This window comes from Eptesicus fuscus, chromosome 9, assembly GCF_027574615.1.
Source record: "Eptesicus fuscus isolate TK198812 chromosome 9, DD_ASM_mEF_20220401, whole genome shotgun sequence".
Classification (NCBI taxonomy): domain Eukaryota; kingdom Metazoa; phylum Chordata; class Mammalia; order Chiroptera; family Vespertilionidae; genus Eptesicus; species Eptesicus fuscus.
In genome coordinates, this window is record NC_072481.1 from 72,447,692 (window position 1) to 72,466,211 (window position 18,520).

Sequence of the window (18,520 nt, forward strand, 5' to 3'; positions counted from 1 at the left end):
GAATAAGAAAGAGCCCTTGTTTCTTGCCCTGGCAGGTATGGTTCAGTGGGTTGAACGTTGTCCCATGCACCAAAAGGTCCCTGGTTTGATTCCTGTTGAGGACACATGCCCAGGTTTCAGGCTTGATCCCAGTGCAGGAGGCAGCTGATAGATGTTTCTCTCTCCCTTTCCCTTCCCCCTCTCTAAATTCAATAAAAACATTTTTTTAAAAAGAGCCTTTGTCTCTAGAAACTTCCATTGAAACAAGGCTGATTTTCCCCATTATTCCATAATAATTCCAAACATTGTTAGAGGTTCTACTTGATAGCAATTCATGTTCACTATTTTCATATCACACCTAAATAGAGAAGAAGTGCACACTGTGATTAGAGTGTTCTAAAGAAATTTGATAGGCACGGTGATGGCACAATTGACTGAGGGAACCAGGAAGCCTGGGAGGGTAAGGTGTCTAACAGAGAGGAGGAGAGCATTCTGGGCCATGTATAGGGAACAGAATGAATAATACAGTATGGTGCAAGGGGAGCGGCCAGGACTCTTTCCACTTCCTCCACAGAGGACATGCCCTCCCCCTGCCTCTCCCTGAAGACTGCTTCCTCAGAATGTAGGGCTGGTTTGGCCTTCCTGCTCTGTCACACCAGTCAGCCCTCTTCCCTTTATGAGGAACCTGACTTCCCTAGACTGGGACAAAAGGCTTTTTAAGGAAAGGAAACGGGGGAGAGAAGACAAAGGAAGAGAGAGGAAATACTATGCACATAAATATGAATGTGTGGGAAGGAGAAGATAATGGTGTTTGAAGGCCTGCCATAACAAAATACCTCTGACTGGGTGGCTTAAACAGTAGAAATTTATTTTCTCATAGTCCTGGAGGCTAGAAGTCTGAGATTAAGATGTTGTCAGAGTAGGTTTCTTCTAAGATTTGTCTCTGGCTTATAGATGGCATATTCTTCCTGTGTCTTCACATAGTCTTTACTCCATATGTGTCTGTGTTCTAATCTTTCTTTCTTATAAGGACATCAGTCATATTGGATTGGGGCCCCCTCCAATAGCCTCATTCTTGACGTAATTACCTCTTTAAAGTCACATTCTGAGGTCCTTATGAGGAGTTAGGACTTCAACATATCAACTTTGAGAGGACACAGTTCAGCCATAAACAGTGAGAAAAAGGGGTTTGTCTCTGATTTGATGCTGCTTAAGAAGCCAAAAAATAATAGTCAGGGAACAGAGTCAGCTTTTAAAATCTAAGTCTGTAAGAAAGATGATCCGCCATTAATAGAAAGGGGAAAAGCAAGACATGGAACCCAGCTCAGTCTAGCCAGGCCCTTTGCATCATTAGCCCATTAGTCATATATTAGGGGTGGGGCTGATTAGGTGAATGGTTTCCATGGTGACCAGATTATAAACTACTACCAGTACCACTGTGTTTCAACTGGAACTTTTGTTTATTTTATTTTCTGTGATGTAAATGAAAGATATTGTCACCCACTGGTCAGTTTGGCACGTTGCTTGACTTTTCTTCGGGCTCAGTTTCCCACTCTGCACAGTGGGGGCCATCATGCCTTCCCCACTGGTTGGGGAGATACAAGAGAAAATAGATATGAATGTGCTTGCAGGAGCATAATGTCTGTCATTATTATACTCCTAACTGGCTGCTGCCAACCTCTCATTCTAACTGAAGACAATTGTGTTTTATTTAAGTCCCTATACTAATTTATGTAAATCATCCTTGTTTGGTGTGTCTCTCTGGCACATTTGTATTACTTTTAAGAGTGGATAGCAGTTCAGAAACCAACAAAAAGCTATTATCCTATCTAATAATAGGCAAATATGCAAATTGACCATACCTCCGACACACTCACAAGCCATGCCCACAAGCCACACCCACCATCCAATCAGAGCGAGTATGCAAATTAACCCAAACCAAGATGGCTACAGCCACAGAGAGCAAGGTTTCCTAGGTAACAGAGGAAGCCAAGCTTTCCGCCTGCCCTTGCCAGGCCTAAGCCTCCACTCAAGCTACAAAGTTTCAATTATAGAAGGTAAACAAATTCAAACAAATGGCGACAGAATGGAGCTTGAGAGAGCAGGCCAGGGTTGCCGCCGGCAACAGGGGAAGCAAAGCTTTCTGCACACCCTGGCCGGGCCCACCCACTTCAGGCAACAAAGTTTCAATTATAACCCCAACACAAATGGCTACCGGCCTCGGAGGGAGCCCCAAGCTTGGCTCTGCTCCAGGCTACAAAGTTTCAATTGTAGAAGGAAAATAAATTCCAGATACCAGGGCCTCTGCTTGTGTTGCCAGAGCCTCCGCTTGCATTGCAAACCACCACAGGCCCCTCGCTCAGGCCGCCCCACACCCCAAGGGAACCCCCACCTGATCCGGGATGCCCTTCAGGGCAAACCACCTGGCCCCCACCCGTGCACCAGGCCTCTATCCTATATAATAAAAGAGTAGTATTCAGATTGACCATCACTCCAACACACAATATGGCTGCCCCCATGTGGTCAAAGATCCTGCCCCCATGTGGACACAAGATGGCCACCACAAGATGGCCAGCAGGAGAGGGCAGTTGGGAGGCACCCGGCCTGCAAGGGAGGGCTGTTGAGAAGGACCAGGACTGCAAGGGAGGGCAGTTGGAGGTGATCAACCCTGCAGGAGAGGGCAGTTAGGGGTAACCAGGCCAGCAGAGGAGGGAAGTTGGGGGCAAACAGGCTGGCAGCAGAGTGGTTAGGGGATGATCAGGCTGGCAGGCAGAAGCGGTTAGGGGCAATCAGGAAGGCAGGCAGGCAAGCAGTTGGGAGCCAGCAGTCCTGGATTGTGAGAGGGATCCCAGATTGGAGAGGATACAGGCTGGGCTGAGGGACAATGCCCCTCCGTGCACGAATTTCGTGCACCGGGCCTCTAGTTGTATGATAAATTGGTTGTGAAAAATGCATGCCAGAGAACTCAGAAGCCAAGACTAAACATAAGACCAGTGATGATTAGTTTTGATAATTAGTTTATGTGAACCACACTTAACAGTCTAATGGACCAGGAACTGAACATCAGCCTGCCTTTAACTGTATTAATTGAAAGGGCAAGACAATTATTAAGTGTCTTAAATATCACTTTTTGTTTGTTTTCAAGAAATTTAGAAGGGATAGCATTCTAAGTGGCCCACTAGTTTACAATTTCATTAGTGTAAATACTGTATTTACAACATTCCCAACTCCTTCCATTCAATACCAAAAAAAATGGAGTGACAACAATAATAAATATATATATATACGCACACACATATATAGATAGACTAGAGGCCTGATGCATGAAATTCATGCAAGAGTAGGGCTTTGCAGCCCCGGCTTCGTCCAGAAGGTCATCTGGATGGTCGTTCCACTGTTTAGCCGCTCAGTCTATTTGTATAGTATGCTTTTATTATTATAGATAGATATGGCTTGTTCAGCTTATAATGGTCTTTTATGTATAGGATATCATTTGGGCCTTATTACATCCCTGTGAGGTCATTATTATCATCCTCAAGTTCCAAAGGGCACTCTGAGATCAGGTGAGGTGAATTCTGGCCTGAAGCTGTAACCACCAGACCATAGATGCCTCATCTTGTGCAGTATATATTTTGCATTGCTAGTTGATGTCCCCATTGAAGAAAACCTCAGAAGACATAAATCCTGTCCAGAGCACCCCTCCCCCACCGAGGGATCTTCTTCGGATATGAACACAATCTCTTGGGATCACATGAGAACTAGCTTCTACAGAGCGGAGAAGTGAAGTCATGCATGGGAGCTCTGCTTCCCTTTACTGCAAGGGCTTTTCCTTCTTATTTCTCTTCCTCCTTCTTCACTCCCTCAAACTTAATTTGCATTTTCTTGCTCTTACCCCTGCTCCCTTCTCCTCGCACTCCCCAACTAACGCCCCCCTTTTGGTTGCTGTGATTACTTTTCTCTATCTAAACTATTAACATTATCAGAATATTCATAAGGTTCCTTGAGGTGGAGTGGAACATTGGCTGCTGGCACATGACATCTCTTGCTTGATGAGCAAAGACTGGTGTCTGTCCAGCTGTGACTGCCACCACTTTGCCAGGCAATCAGGCAGGTTCACCTAAATGGGAGGAGGCTGAGAACTACCTGGGGATTTTGAAGAAATTAAATAGGAAGGGTTTTTTTTTTTTTTTGGGGGGGGGGGAGGGTAGTGGGAACACACATTATTAAAATAGAATGTGCCTCTCTAATAAACATTTTTCAAGCACTTTCTATATTTCAATTCTAAGTAAGCTGCAGTTCTCAGATTTCTTTGTTAGTTTCTTCGGCCTTCTAATTCATGCAATACGACCATTGACCAAGAATCACAAGATATTTTGTGAAGGGAAACGTTATATATACCTGAGGCAAGGAAGTTGGTTGTCAAAAGTCGAATTGTGGAGTAAAGCAAGAGAATAATTTAAGGTTGGTCCTTAAGTTAAGTGGCATATTCTTTGGGTATCTTAGTAGACACAGATATGTAGCCAGGTAAATGGGTACCTGGTGGTGAAGAGTTTGGGTATATAGCTTTTTCTATAAGAATGAAGTAATATTTTCATAACATAAAAATGAGCCATTAATCATTTTTAAATATACAATTCTGTGATATTCAGTATACTCACAATGTTGTGCAAGTATTACCTCTATCTCGTTCCAAGACATTTTCATCACCCAAAAGGAAACCTAGGACCTATTAAGCTGTCAATCTCCATTCTTCCCTCTCCCCTCTCCTCAAGCCTGGCAACCACTGATCTGCCTTTTGTCTTTATAGATTTACCTATCTGAATGTTTTATATAAATTATATCATACAATATGTGACTGTCTATGTCTGGCTTTGCACATATAGCTCTTTAGCTGATGGCCCAACTCTCAGGACAGAACTGTTCTAGCTTTGAGATGAGAGAAGTTTAGTTTTGCTGGTGGCCTCCAAAGAATCCCATTTACCTGAGTAAATTCTCCTTTGTGAGAGTCCCACTGTCAGGGTTGGATGACACTTCTGGGTTGTGGGAGGGGTACTAGGTTCAAAAGTTTTTCTATAGCAAGAGAAGGAGGGAAGGGGATTGAGGAAGTGTGCAGCTTACTCACTTTGCCTCTTGTATTTTTCTTTACCCTAAAGAATAGCACCCTCCCACCATGGGTACCCTCCCTCTTATATGAGGGCTCTTTTTCTTCTTTGCAGGTCCTCATGATGGTATAGATTTTATCTATGTGTATGTGTGCATGCGTGTAAAAACCATTGTTCCTTCTGGGGATGGTTTGATTGATGTATACACTGGAAACACCTTTAATAATTTAATGCCTACTTCAAAGGAGATTACACCAAAAAGCACATTGCTTTTCATTTATTCATTACAGATCTGTCACAGAAGCATTTTTTTTTTGCCCTGAATTGTAGTGTCATAGTAATAATAAATGTTGTTTTACACTCAGGATATTTTAAAGAATTATAAGCCTTTTAACTAATGTTACTGTCTTATTTAAATTGATCAAAATGGTATTTCCACATCATAATCTTGCATTTCTTAAAGTTGAGCTAACCAGATGTGGATTCATTTGATGGCTACTGAAATAGCTGTGCTGGGGAAGTTTAATACAAATAATGGGATGAAAACATAATCCTGCTTGTTAGTGGTGGTGGTTATAATAGCAAAGAGAACAGATGGAATTTGGGGCTTGGTGTGTCCTTCTCCTTAAAAAGAGATTAGGGTGTTTACCAGCCTTTTGAATTAAAAGGAGAAAAAAAGGTATATGTGTTTGGGAACTGGGAGTGAAGAAAAGGGTAAGATGGAAAATACAAAACTAAAAATCAACACACAATTGTTTTGCAACTTACAGGTATAGATTCAGATGTCAAAAAAGGAAAACAGACTTTTCCCCATTTAGACAGAAGGTAGTCACCTGAACAGACTTTAGCAAGCCTGAGTAATATATTCCCAGAGAGTTAGGGAACATATCCAGATTCCTAAATGGTTACAGTACATTTTGAGGTGTGTTTTTTTTTCTGTTATTATTACTGAATTTTTTATTGAGGACATAATATATAACTTCTCTTTAAATCAAAACCCAAATTTGCTCTGAATAGGGAAGTTTAGGCACAGTAAGGATTACAACAATTTTAGGAGAGTGATTTATAATTATCCAATTCTCAGAGATAATTTAAAGTGAAATCTCTGATTGGCCATTTGTGCTGTAGTATTTCTGGATTTTTTAAATGTACTGCTTCAGGTATTCTGCCTAACAAACTCTACAGCGTTTCCTCCCTAGATCATGCCATGAATCTTTAACAGAAATCCAGAGATGTTTTGTTCTCAGGTTGGAAATTCTTTAAACAGGAAAAGTAATGTTACCTGCTGCAGATGTCATATTTCTGACCATTGCAAGTACAGTCAAACCTTGTTTCTCAAATGTCTCCCATCTCGAACAATTCGGTTCTCAACCAAGTTGCTCACAGAAAAAAATGTCTTGGTTGGCCAACCAAAAGTCAGTTGTCTAACTGACAGCCCTTTCATGCTGATATCTCAGCATGACAAAAAGCATCTCTCAGGCAACAAACAAAGGAGAGAACACTTATGTTGCCTGGGAGTCAAAGATTAGCACAATTTGAAAGCATAAAGAGGCCATCAAAAGTGCTAATGTTGCTAAGGGTGTGAAAGAAGCAATGATCACAGGCAACTGAAGAGGTAGAAAAACTGTGTTGATTTGGATAAACAAAAGCAGTTAGCCAGTGACAGACAGCCTTTGGGGAGGCAGTGATATGTGAACAAGCAAAGATGCTGCATGCTGACCTGAAAGACACCCCTGTGAAAGTGATTCGTTTAAGGCTAGTAGGGGGCTGGTTCCATAAATTTAAGAAAAGAAGTATTTATTTATAGATTAAACAGTACATTAGACACGTACTATATATAAGAAAGGTTAAAACAGGGAATCATTTGGGGGTCTGGAACCAATTAATTCAATTTACATTATTTCTAATGGGAAAAATGATTCGGTTTTCAAACAAATCCTTCTTGAACAGCCTTCTGGAATGACTTAAGTTCGAGAACTGAGGTTCCACTGTACACTTGAGTGTGCTTGCAGTGGCGACTGATAGATCCTCCCTTCCCCCAACTGATGGACAGAGTATGACATAAACTCCACCTGCAGCCGGACATTCCTGAGCACCTTATATGGACTGTGTTAGGCCGAGGCATGGGGGAAAGACCACAGCCATGCAAGCACCCGCAAGGTAGATGGTGACGAAGATAACTGGCAGATAACTGGCCCCTTCCCAGAACCTTCCCAGAACCTAGCCTTCCCAAACCCCTGCCCGAGGCAGGAATTACACATCTCTCATGCTCTCCATCCTCCCCTCACCAAACGGCTGTATAAAGGAAGTACCTAAGCCCCTGTTTTGGCGCGAACTCCCCTGGCCCACTCTTGGACCGGTGAGTTTCGCCCGGGAGCGCAAGATTAAAACCTCCCCCCTTTTCCATGGCCTGGACTCTGTGTCTTGTTTCCTGCGTCGCAAACCTTTCATCTGGTGCCGAAACCCGGGTGGGGATTGAGTGTGTATCCCATTTGGGGTACCCCTCCCCACTTGTTTCCGCGGAACCCTCAGGCTTCTTTCCAGCTCGGCAGCGTCAGTTGGTGAGTCCCAGTCCCTATTGATTCCTAGGGTCCTCTGTCGGCGTCTCTGTCCGTAAACCGCGGTCCGCGTCAGAGATTGCTTTCCGGGCATAGCCCTCCGGACCTTTCCAGGAAAGGTTCTGACCCTGGGGTGTAGTGAAGACGTTCCTACTCCACCTTGGTCTCCGGCCTTTTGGCCTCACTCTGATCCCAGGGGGTCGGCGAGAGACGTCTCCCACCATCCCTCGGATTCCGTCCGTAGCCTTGGCTCAACGATTGGGACGCTGATCCTTGGGCCTCGCTACTGACCCTAGGCTTCAAAATGGGCAACCAGAAATCCAAAACTGACCCGCAGGCGCCGCTGGGTGCCTGCTCACCAATCTGGCTAAGCTGGGCCTGTCCCGGGATCTGCGTCCTAAACGCCTCTTTACTTCTGTACCGTGGCATGGCCTCAGTATGAATTGGACAACAGGTCACAGTGGCCTGAACATGGGACTTCGATTTTAACATCCTGACCGACCTTAACAACTTCTGCCAACGAGCTGGGAAGGGGCTGGAGGTTCCATGTGTCCAGGCCTTTTTCAATCTGCGCTCCCGTCCCTCCCTCTGCTCCTCTGTTCTCTCTGACTCTGTCCTCTGCTCCTTCTATTCTCTGACTCTGGATCCAGCTGCTCTCTCACTTCCACCCCTCTTCCTCCCGCCGAACGCTTTCGGCCCCCTCCTCTTTCTCCTCCTTCGCCACGGCTCCCTTTCTTCCCCGTGGCAGGTGCTTTCTTGGCAGCACCTCACCTCCCACCCGCGGCTTCCGCAGCCGTGGGCAACACCACCGTGACCGCGCCGCTCCCTCCCGCGGCCGCCGCTGCGCTTTCTTCCCCGCGGTCGCAATCATCGCCGCCGCACAGCAGGAGAGCCGCCTGCCCGCCATCCCGCAAGCCGCTCCAAACAGCTGGCTCCCGCGCTCGGGGGTGGGGGAGCGGAGGCGGCAGGGGAGCAGGCGTGGGGAGGGCGGGCAGTGCCACTGGCTCAGGCACAGGACGCCCGAGCCCCCGGGGTCCGCGGCCCCGCCTCCTCCTCCTCCTTCCGCCCTGCCTCCTTCTGCCCTGCCGTCCGCTCCCTCCCTTCCCCCATCCTCACTCCCCGACCTCCCCAGGCCGTTCCTCGTCAGGAACCAGGCTGGGTGTACCCACTAGATACCCCGGAAGGGCGAGAGGGGCGCCAACATCGCGACCAGATGCTCCAATGCCTAACAGCCGGCCTACAGGCCGTCTCCCACAAGGTAGTTAATTTTGACAAGCTGAGGGAAGTTACTCAGGGACCAGATGAGAACCCGAGGTCTTCCTTAACAGGCTGACTGAGGCTCTGACCTTATATACTCGGCTAGACCCTGGGGGTCCCAGGCCGGAGCAACAGTTCTAGCCACTCCATTTCGCAGTCAGCCCCAGATATCCGAAAAAAAAGTTTAAAAAAAAAAAGGCAGATGGCCCTCAGACCCCTGTCCGGGATCTGGTGAATATGGCATTTAAGGTTTTCAATGCCCGTGAGGAGCAGGCAGAGTACGCCCGCCTTCAACAGGAGATGAGTCTGCAAACCCAAACCTTGCTACCTTTGGGGCCAGCGGCAGCCACACATGGTCCAAGAGGGACTGTGCGTGGTGGGGGTGCAACGAGAGGATGCTTCCAGTGCAGAAACGAAGGCCACAGTGCCCCCAACCCCGGGCTCCAGCCCAGCCTTGCCCGGCGTGCGGTCAAAGCGGCCACTGGAAAAGTGACTGCCCCTGGAAAAGTGACGGGCCCTCTGCGTCTCAACGTAGAGGGGCCGTCCTTCCAGGTCATGACCTGCCGCTGGCCACGCTGGAACCGGCTGACGGCTGAAGATGCCAGGACTCGAGGACCCACCACCCTCGCCGGGCCCCCAGGTAAACGCTCAAGGTAGTGGGTAAGCAGATCTCCTTCCTGATCATACAGGGGCTACGTCTCTGTCCTTGCCCTCCTTTTCCAGGCCATTGCCCCTTCCACGATCTCGGTCATGGGTATTGATGGCAAACATGCTCTGGCCTCAGCGCCTTCTCACCCCGCCCTCTCCCCCGCTCCTCCCTCCCTAGAGAACAACTTTCTTGCTGGCACAGGCTTATCAGAAACTCAGTTCGGAACTCAAGCAGTTAGAGGCCTGTTCCAAGAAGTTTTAAAGTTAACTGTTGACAAGGATTTTAAAAGGACCCACTCACCTGGACGGTCCTGCCCCAGGGGTTCAGAGACAGCCCTCATCTGTTTGGCCAGGCCTAACAGAGCCCTCCGACAATGCTCATTAGAACCCAGCACTTTCCTCCAGTATGGAGATGATCTCCTTCTCTGCAGCCCCTCCCTGGACATGTCTCAGAGGCATACAGCTGGCCTCTGCTGGTAGGATTCTTCCAGCCTTCACCCCGCAGCCTACCTGTCCAGACAGCTTGATCCCACAATTCAGGAATGGCAGCCCTGCCTCCGGGCTCTGGCTGCAGCTGCTGCTCTCACCACGGAGGCCCAGAAGATTTGCCTCCAGCAACCCCTACAGGTCTTCTCCAAGATCTTCTGTCACACCGGTCCTTATCTCTCCTTGTCCCCTCTCCCATGCAGGAACTCCATCTCCTGCTCCTGGAGAGTCCTGACATCTCCCTAACTCAGTCCCCAGCCCTGAACCCAGCCACACTCCTTCCTGCTGCCTCCACCCAACCTGCAGCTACCCCTGAGGGAGGCAGCAGGAACTGAGGGCACACTTTTTGAGTCCAGGTCCCATTCTCTATGTCCAGCCTCACAGATTGAGAGGCATCTCAGGTTTAATATTAGCAAAAGCCTGGAATGATAGATCCTCCCTTCCCCCAACTGATGGACAGAGTATGACATAAACTCCACCTGCAGCCGGACATTCCTGAGCACCTTATATGGACTGTGTTAGGCCGAGGCATGGGGGAAAGACCACAGCCATGCAAGCACCCGCAAGGTAGATGGTGACGAAGATAACTGGCAGATAACTGGCCCCTTCCCAGAACCTTGCTAGCCTTCCCAAACCCCTGCCCGAGGCAGGAATTCCACATCTCTCATGCTCTCCACCCTCCCCTCACCAAACGGCTGTATAAAGGAAGTACCTAAGCCCCTGTTTTGGCGCGAACTCCCCTGGCCCACTCTTGGACCGGTGAGTTTCGCCCAGGAGCGCAAGATTAAAACCTCCCTCCCTTTTCCATGGCCTGGACTCTGTGTCTTGTTTCCTGTGTCGCAAACCTTTCAGCGACAAGGTAAAGTAGCATTATCTGTGTGATTTGTTTAAGGGAGAATAAATACCAGAACTTTGGGGCAAGATCACCTTGGGGTCAAATCCTAGCCCTACTTGCTTACCCGGGTGTGATGTTAGAAGTGGTGTGTGATTCCTTGTAATAAAATGGGTATAAGAAGTGTGCTTAGTAGGGTTACTGTGAAGGTTATATAGAATGACGAATGCATAAGCACTGAACATGTCCTTTGGCACAGACAGGTGACGGGTGTGCCTCTTGTCTGTTATCTTTACCCACAAACACCATTGGCCCCAGGTTTTGGAAGTCTCAGTGACCAGCCATGTGACACCTGGCAGCCGGCTGCCACACCCCACCTTGGATATCCCTTTCCTGCCATGCACTCTTATTGCTTCTCTCCTCATGCCCTGTCGTAGCAAGATTGTTTCTGCACTGCTCTGAGCTCTTTGCTGTCACAGACTGTGTTTGTCTCTGAATGCCCAGCATCTGCAGTACCACTTAGTGAAAACCAGTGCTCTAGGCCCACTTGCTCGAGTCATCATGACGAGAGCCCCCAAATGTCTGGCAGGGTCCCATGGTGAGTATCTCCCTAAATCCCCCAGAGCCATCAGGAAAGGAATATGCTGCCCCCAGGCCTTGTCCTGGCCTCCTCTGACATGTGCGTAGAGAGCCACCAGAGTGTTTCTCGGACTTGGTCCTCACTCCAGCTCTCCCCAGTCGGAAGTCCCCTCTCTGACTTAGTGTCTTATTGGGAAAGGCCCCGACTTCCTGCACTTCAGGTGTATCCGCCTCAAGGCTTTGCCACGTTTGTTCTAGAGAGAGGGCGGGACATGGGTGTGGAGATGGGAACATACTGTTTTCTCTTTCGGAACTTGGGTTTTTTTCTCACCTTTATTTATTTTGGTCTTAATACATAAAACCCAGAATTCCTTAGCAAGCCCTATGGTTACATTTCATGAACCTCTTCCTTTTCCAAGCCACCTGGCCCATCTACTCCCTTCCACCCCAGTTTCTGCATTTGGCCTTCCCAAGGGCCCTGCCCTGGGCAGCATGCTTAGGCTTGGCTAGGGCCCTGCCGATGCTGGTTCACATTAGGCATCTGAATGAAAATTTGAAAGACACAGCCTCAGTGTACTATTAGTTAATCTGCATGACGATAAACACTGTTTTCTGGACTATCTTAAAATCAACTATTTTTCCCCTTTCATTTAAAAAGTGCATCTTTGATATTATGTAATCAAATTTGAGACTTTATTTTGATAGAATATAGAAATTCATGGTTCAACTCTTTCTTCTTCAAAATAATGTAGTGTGGAATTTGTCCTGAACTTTAATCTACTCGCCCTCATTTACTGCTATCTTTACTTCAGAAACTGAAAGCTTATGTTCACTCATTGTGTAAGTTGTCCCATCACTAGTCTTTCAGCACTGAGAGGAGAACGGACTTCCAGAGCTTGAAGGGAAGGTGTCAGGGTTCATTGTGCCTCAAACCCTCATTTACAGATGGCAGAGTATTTAGTGCCCTGTACAACCCTACACAGCGAGAAAGAGGCAGGTCTGAAGTCCTAACATTCTGTTTTTTTTTCTTCCTATCCTTCAAAAAAACACACACACTTTATTGGAGGCAATTCAGAAATATGATAGCTTCAGGAAAGAATGTATTATAACAAATGGGAAGGGATATAATTTTTTTTTTAGGATTTGTGATGTGCCAGGCACTGTATATAACTTATTTCATTTGATCCCCATGGAAGTGTTATTGTATTTCCATTTTATAAGTGGGAATCTGAAACTCACAGAAGTTAGGTAAAGCCAGTAAGAGCCTGGCCAGGACTTTACCCCAAGTTGTTCTCTCTCCAAAGTCTAGGCTCTAGAATTCAGCCTCCTGCTCTCTTTTAAAGCAGGCTTACATGTATCCAAATAACAGTAAAAATGCCTAACTAGACTTTATAAAATACTTGAGCATTTGTTACTTTTTACAGAAGGGACTAAAAGCTTCTTGGTCTCATATCTACATAACAGTCATTGTTGGTATTGGAGGTATACTGTCAACTTCCTTGGGCATTGTGTAGAAAGTGTCCACACCTGGTGTTAGAAAACCTGGTAGATTCACATTCTGGTGCCATCAACATTGCCCTTTTTGTATTCAGAGATATGAACACACACTAGGCACTAGTGGTGAGTATGATATTATCTCCTCAGAGAATTTCCCTTACCTCCTCCTCAGGGCCAGACACTCCACTGGACATCAGCCATGGACCCTGCAGTGTAGTTTCCTCTCTGCCATGGGCATTAATAGCATTGGTTCTGGAATCACATGCTTAGATCTAGTTCTGGCCCTTCCATTCATAAACAGTGGGACCTTAGGCTAGATATTTGATCTCCCTTTACCTTAGTTTCCTCACCTTAAAATAGGAATAAGACCAACCTCACAGGATTGTCATGAGGATTAAATGAGAAGATATTTGTGAAGAGTGACATTTAGTAGGCAGCAGTAAAGTTTAACACATTACATACATTAAAGTACTATGCAAATGTAAGGAAGTATTACTTGACTGTAACATAACTATTAATTATTATAATGTGTAGAAAATAACTGTTGAACTTCTTACTGTTACCCATTATTTCTTTTGATCCATCAGAGGCCAGCAGAAATAGTAGATGAGGAAGAAGACGGAGAGAAGGAAAGCAAGGATGCAGAAAAGAAAGAAGAGTTTTCAGGAATGAATGGTGAAGTTGAAGAGGAGGGAGCTGGGGAGGCTACAGCTGCCTCCGAGCAAGCAGAGGAGATGCCGGGGCACATGGAGGAGCAGGGAAGAACCACTCGTGTTAATGGAGGCACTGATGAAGAAAATGGTGAGGAAGTGGATCTGGTCAGTAACGAGCTTCAGGAGGCAGTGGATGAGGAAATAAAGTCTCAAGGAGCTGGCAGTGGACAAGAGGAGGTATTTCTATTGCTTTTGCTCTCTTGTGTGCTTGCATGTGTGTGTGTGTGTATGCAATTAGAGGATTATTCATGCACTTAAGACTTGCATTGAAACCACTTGTTGAGTAGGGAAAGATCCAATACTATTTAGTTGACTAAATTATTTCAATAAGTTAAGAAGGACTGTTGCCCAGCCAGTGTTGCTCAGTTGGTTGAGCATTGTCCCATGCACTGAGAGATCACCAGTTTGATTCCAGATCAGGGCATATGCCCGGATTGTGGCTTGATCTCCAGTAGGGGGTGTGCAGGAGACAGCTCATCAATGTTTCTCTCTCATTGATGTTTCTATCTCTCTCTTCCTCTCCCTTCCCCTCTTTCTAAAAAATATATACATATATACATACATACATACTAAAAAAAGGACTGTCAACCACTTATCTGATAGAATATAGGAATTCATGGTTCAACTCTTTCTTCTTCAAAATAATGTCCATTGGTGGTCTGTGAGGTCCAAAAGGTTGGCAACCGCTGGTTTAATGAAACCGAGAACATCATCTCTGTTATGTGTGCTTCTTTGCTCTCTAGAAATATTAAACTTTAATTTGGTTAGCCCACTTTAAATGGATTAATTGAATTAAGTACACAATATCCCAGGCACTTAATAATATATATTTCTATTCATTATACAGCGAGGGTGAATGAATATGTGCCGAAGCCTCCTTCCCAGCCTGTTTTCCCACCACAGCCCTGGAGCAGGATATTCTCAAGTCCTAGCATTCTTCCATAGAATCAGATGAAATTCGATAGGAGAGATTAAGTTAGATGCTGTTGAACAGGCTAAAGTCGAGTCTCATAGTATAAGAGGCTGTATACTCCACAGCATTCTCACCATCTGCTGGTCTGCTTATGCCCTTCTTTCCTGTATATCCATCAGCTCAAGGCCCACCTCCCTCAAAGGTGTAGCCTCTAACATAGGCCTTGGTCTGTTCATCCCTTACAACCCAGTATGATGAATGGGGTCTTCTTGGTTACTTATTAATGATTTATCTGTTTGATCTTTCTTAGAGAGACCAAGTTTAGTAATGGTAAAATGCAAAATGTTTTTGTGGCCAGGTTTCAGTAACTAGTGCAGAATTACCTGTAATCTACTGTATGGCTTATGTAAAAACTCACAACCCGGGAGCCCTCAGGGGCAGGAGGCAACCCAGGGATCACACCTCTGCTGCTGCCACTGCCGGCAGTGCAAGCCTCAGCTGGCCCTGGTTACCTGAGCCTCGGGCAGCCCCAGGCAGCTAGGTAGCCACCATCTGAGGTTTGCATGTGCCTCACCCTGGGCGGCTGGGCAGCCGACATCCAAGGTTTGCCTGTGCCTCGGGCGTCAGCTGGGCAGCTGCCATCAAGGCTTTCCTGCACCTCGGGCTGGCCCTGGACAGCTGGGCAGCTGACATCGAGGCTTGCCTGTGCCTTGGGCTGGTCCTGGGTGCCTGGGGGGCTGAGGGGACTGGGCACCGCCATCTTGTGTCTGTGGGCGCCACTGTCTTTGAGGGCATGGCAGTCAATTAGCATATTCCCTTCTTACTGGCTGTGGGCACCACCATCTTTGTGATGACGTGATGGTCAATTAGCATATTCCCCCTTTATTAGATAGGATATATATATTGATTTCAGAATGAAAGGGGGCAGGAAAGAGATAGAAACATCAATGATGAGAAAGAATCACTGACCAGTTGCCTCCTGCATGTCCCCAGAGCTCCCAACTTGGGCATGTGCCCTGACCAGGAAATGAACCATCACTTCCTGGGTCATAGGTCAATGTTCAATCACTGAGCCACACCTGCCAGGCTGCAAAAACATTCTTAACAACTAAATGAAAACACTCAATGTGTCTCTCATCTTATCTCAGCATGAGGTACTCATGGCCCTATTCTATAAGAAATTTCCCATATGTAGTTCTACATGGTTATTAAAACATAGCTAAAATTTCTATTCTGAAGTTGTTTGTAGCTAAATTAAAAAAAAAAAGAATTCAGTCAATTACATGATTCCCTTTATCTCCATAAGGAAACAAAATTAATTTCTCAAGCAAGGCAAAAGAAAAAAAATGTTTCTCAAAGGAAGAAAAGTCTCTTGTCTGGGGACTCATATAGGAAACACAATAATGCAAACTGTCATGAAGTTCTTTGTTATTATAGTAGCCTTTGATGAATGCTTATAGCATAAAATCAAAGTATAAATTCTATGTGGGACCTAGATAGTAAATCCAAGTACGCATTTTTTCCAGTAGCCTCGCTTCATTTAATGTTATGACCCAAATAGGTTTTTATAAATGTGAAACCTATAAAACCATCCCATAAAATTAATTTTTTAAAAATAGGTCTTTCATAGGAATTGGGTATCAGTCAAAATCAAGGTTATATAATTTGAAGAAGAAGTATTAGAAGTATACTAGTATATCAAGGGTATGTATTGGAAATCAAATGAACAAGTGCCTGATATGTGACTAGTTAGGGATTTTAAGGACTATACACATACCTAAGACAGAGCTGTTACACTCAAAAGGTTCGATCTTTTTTGATTCATCTCTCTTATAATTATAATATATTTTATTTTTATACTATTTGTATTAGTATAGGTACTCTAAGCAAACCAATTACATGAAAAGCCAGATTTATATGAATTATAAATTATACATTAATAATTAAATTTTTCGGAAGGATTCTCTATTTATAAAATGACTAAAAATTCAGTTCACCATATAACATTTTGTTCCACATAACAGTTCTTAAGCAAAGTGTGGTAAGATTGTAGGAAACAGCAGGAAATACATAACAAATACAAAATAACCAACTAATATTTATTGTTCTTGCACTGTGTTCAGGATGCTATTTGAGACACTTCATGAGAGTTATTAGAGAATGTGAAATAAGAGATAGTTCTGGTAATGGTTTTTTTTTCTTTTTTAGAACATAAATCATGGCCTGTAGGGGTGGGGGACTTGGAGCTGGTCCTGTTCTCTCCTCACAGGTGACCATTGTGGGGGCTGTGGAGCCTCCAGGACTCCATGGAACAGAGTTTGAGAACCACCTAATTCTAATCTCGCCCCCTTGGTTTTCAGACTAGTGGGGAAAGACAGACTAAATAAGACAATATAATTAATAACATAGGAGAAGCCCAAGTGGCAAGGACAAAGGCTGCTGTTGGAGACATGCTGCCTGTGTTTTCATATCCTGTCCTGCTCTTATCTGCTTGATACTTTATGCTACTTTGTACCATATTCACAAAGAATTTGTAAGCTCTTGTAGAAAACTAATAGAAGAACAGCTAGTATGGGACTGGGTTAATGAGACATGAGGGTAGAATTGCTGCATGCTTCTCTTCCCTTTTCTCTGAAAATGGGAAAATGAAAAGTATAAATACGCTGTTGAAAAGCTCAAAGGGAAATAAAGGAAAACATCAAGAAAAATAAAACCTGAAGCACAGGAAATAAGTATGTGCCCCCCTTAAAGCATAGAGTGGGTTATGGTCCCAGAAAAGGCTTCTGTACAATTATGAGACTGGTGTGTTCACTGGGTGATGAGAGACTAAAACACAAAGGAACCCAAGGAACTGGTCTTAGTTGAATATTTATATAACTAAATGGAATATCGAATATTTTTTTTCCTTCTAAGTTTTATTATCTTTGTAACTAAAGAGCTAAATATCTTGTTTTGATCTGTTTTCCTCCAGGTTGACTTAGACCCTGAAAGACCACCAAGGCCAGAAGTAAAAATCACTGGTCCACAAGAAAATGAGGACAACGAACAAAGCAAAGACTATGCTGTCGTAGCATAGGTGATTTTTAAAAAAGAGAGTGTATTGATTATAAGAAAAATGAAGGGCTATAATACTTGAATAATAAGGATATAGTCCTTGCTAAACATGATGTGACAAAACGATTGAAAACTACCTACTGAATTTTAAAATTAGAGACCTATTGGAAAGAGCAGATAACTTTGAATAGCTACTAAAGGAGAGTGACTTCTCATTATGGGATGTGTTTTTAGAAGTCATTTAGAAAATTAAGAGATCTAGATAGAGGAGAATTTGACCTGGAAGATAGCTGGGTACTTGTTTTTGTAAAGGATGAAAAAGAATGGAATTACTCCTATTGTATACTTTTTTTAAATTTTAGAAGTGAGATTATTAGATGGCAGCCTATGCTAAAGCACTTATCTAAGAAGGCATAGAATTTTAAATGATAATAAGAAAGCATGTACTATTTTTAAAGCAATAAACTCCTGAATAAACAATTTATGATTTAGTTTCAGAGATAATTTGGAAATGGCAGTAGATTAAAATGTTTCCATGACTGTTGGCATTCCATTCTTTCTTCCTCCTTAGCCAAAATCCACCTTAAAAGAATTAAAAAGAAGGCAAGGTATTCATTTTGGAAGGAGGAAGTATTCATTCAGTGTATTAGTGATTAATATTGTCATGTTCCTCCCTTAAGAGCTTCAGGTTTTAATCCTTGTGGCTTTCATAACACATAACTCAGGAAGGAATTATAAAAGAACATCCAGTTATATTACTGAGCCTAGATTGATGGTTTGCAAATTCTGGCATTCTATGGATTTTCAGTGACCCAATCTACCTTTACCAGTAATATACCTCTCTTCTTCCTCATGTTAGGGAACTCAATATTGGCTGTTCCAAAGATTGAATTTGCTCCCAT

General features: G+C 44.6%; 1 protein-coding gene across 1 annotated transcript in view; it reads left to right on the forward strand.

Moving 5' to 3' along the window:
• Positions 1 to 18,052, forward strand: part of DCDC2 (doublecortin domain containing 2) — a 172,430-nt gene extending 154,378 nt beyond the window's left edge. Inside the window, exons 9-10 of the mRNA XM_008146066.3 lie at positions 13,526 to 13,828; positions 17,536 to 18,052. Of these exons, the coding sequence (XP_008144288.1) occupies positions 13,526 to 13,828; positions 17,536 to 17,640 (408 nt within the window). The 3' untranslated portion in view covers positions 17,641 to 18,052. The remainder of the gene's footprint in view (positions 1 to 13,525; positions 13,829 to 17,535) is intronic.
• Positions 18,053 to 18,520: the final 468 nt, after the last annotated feature.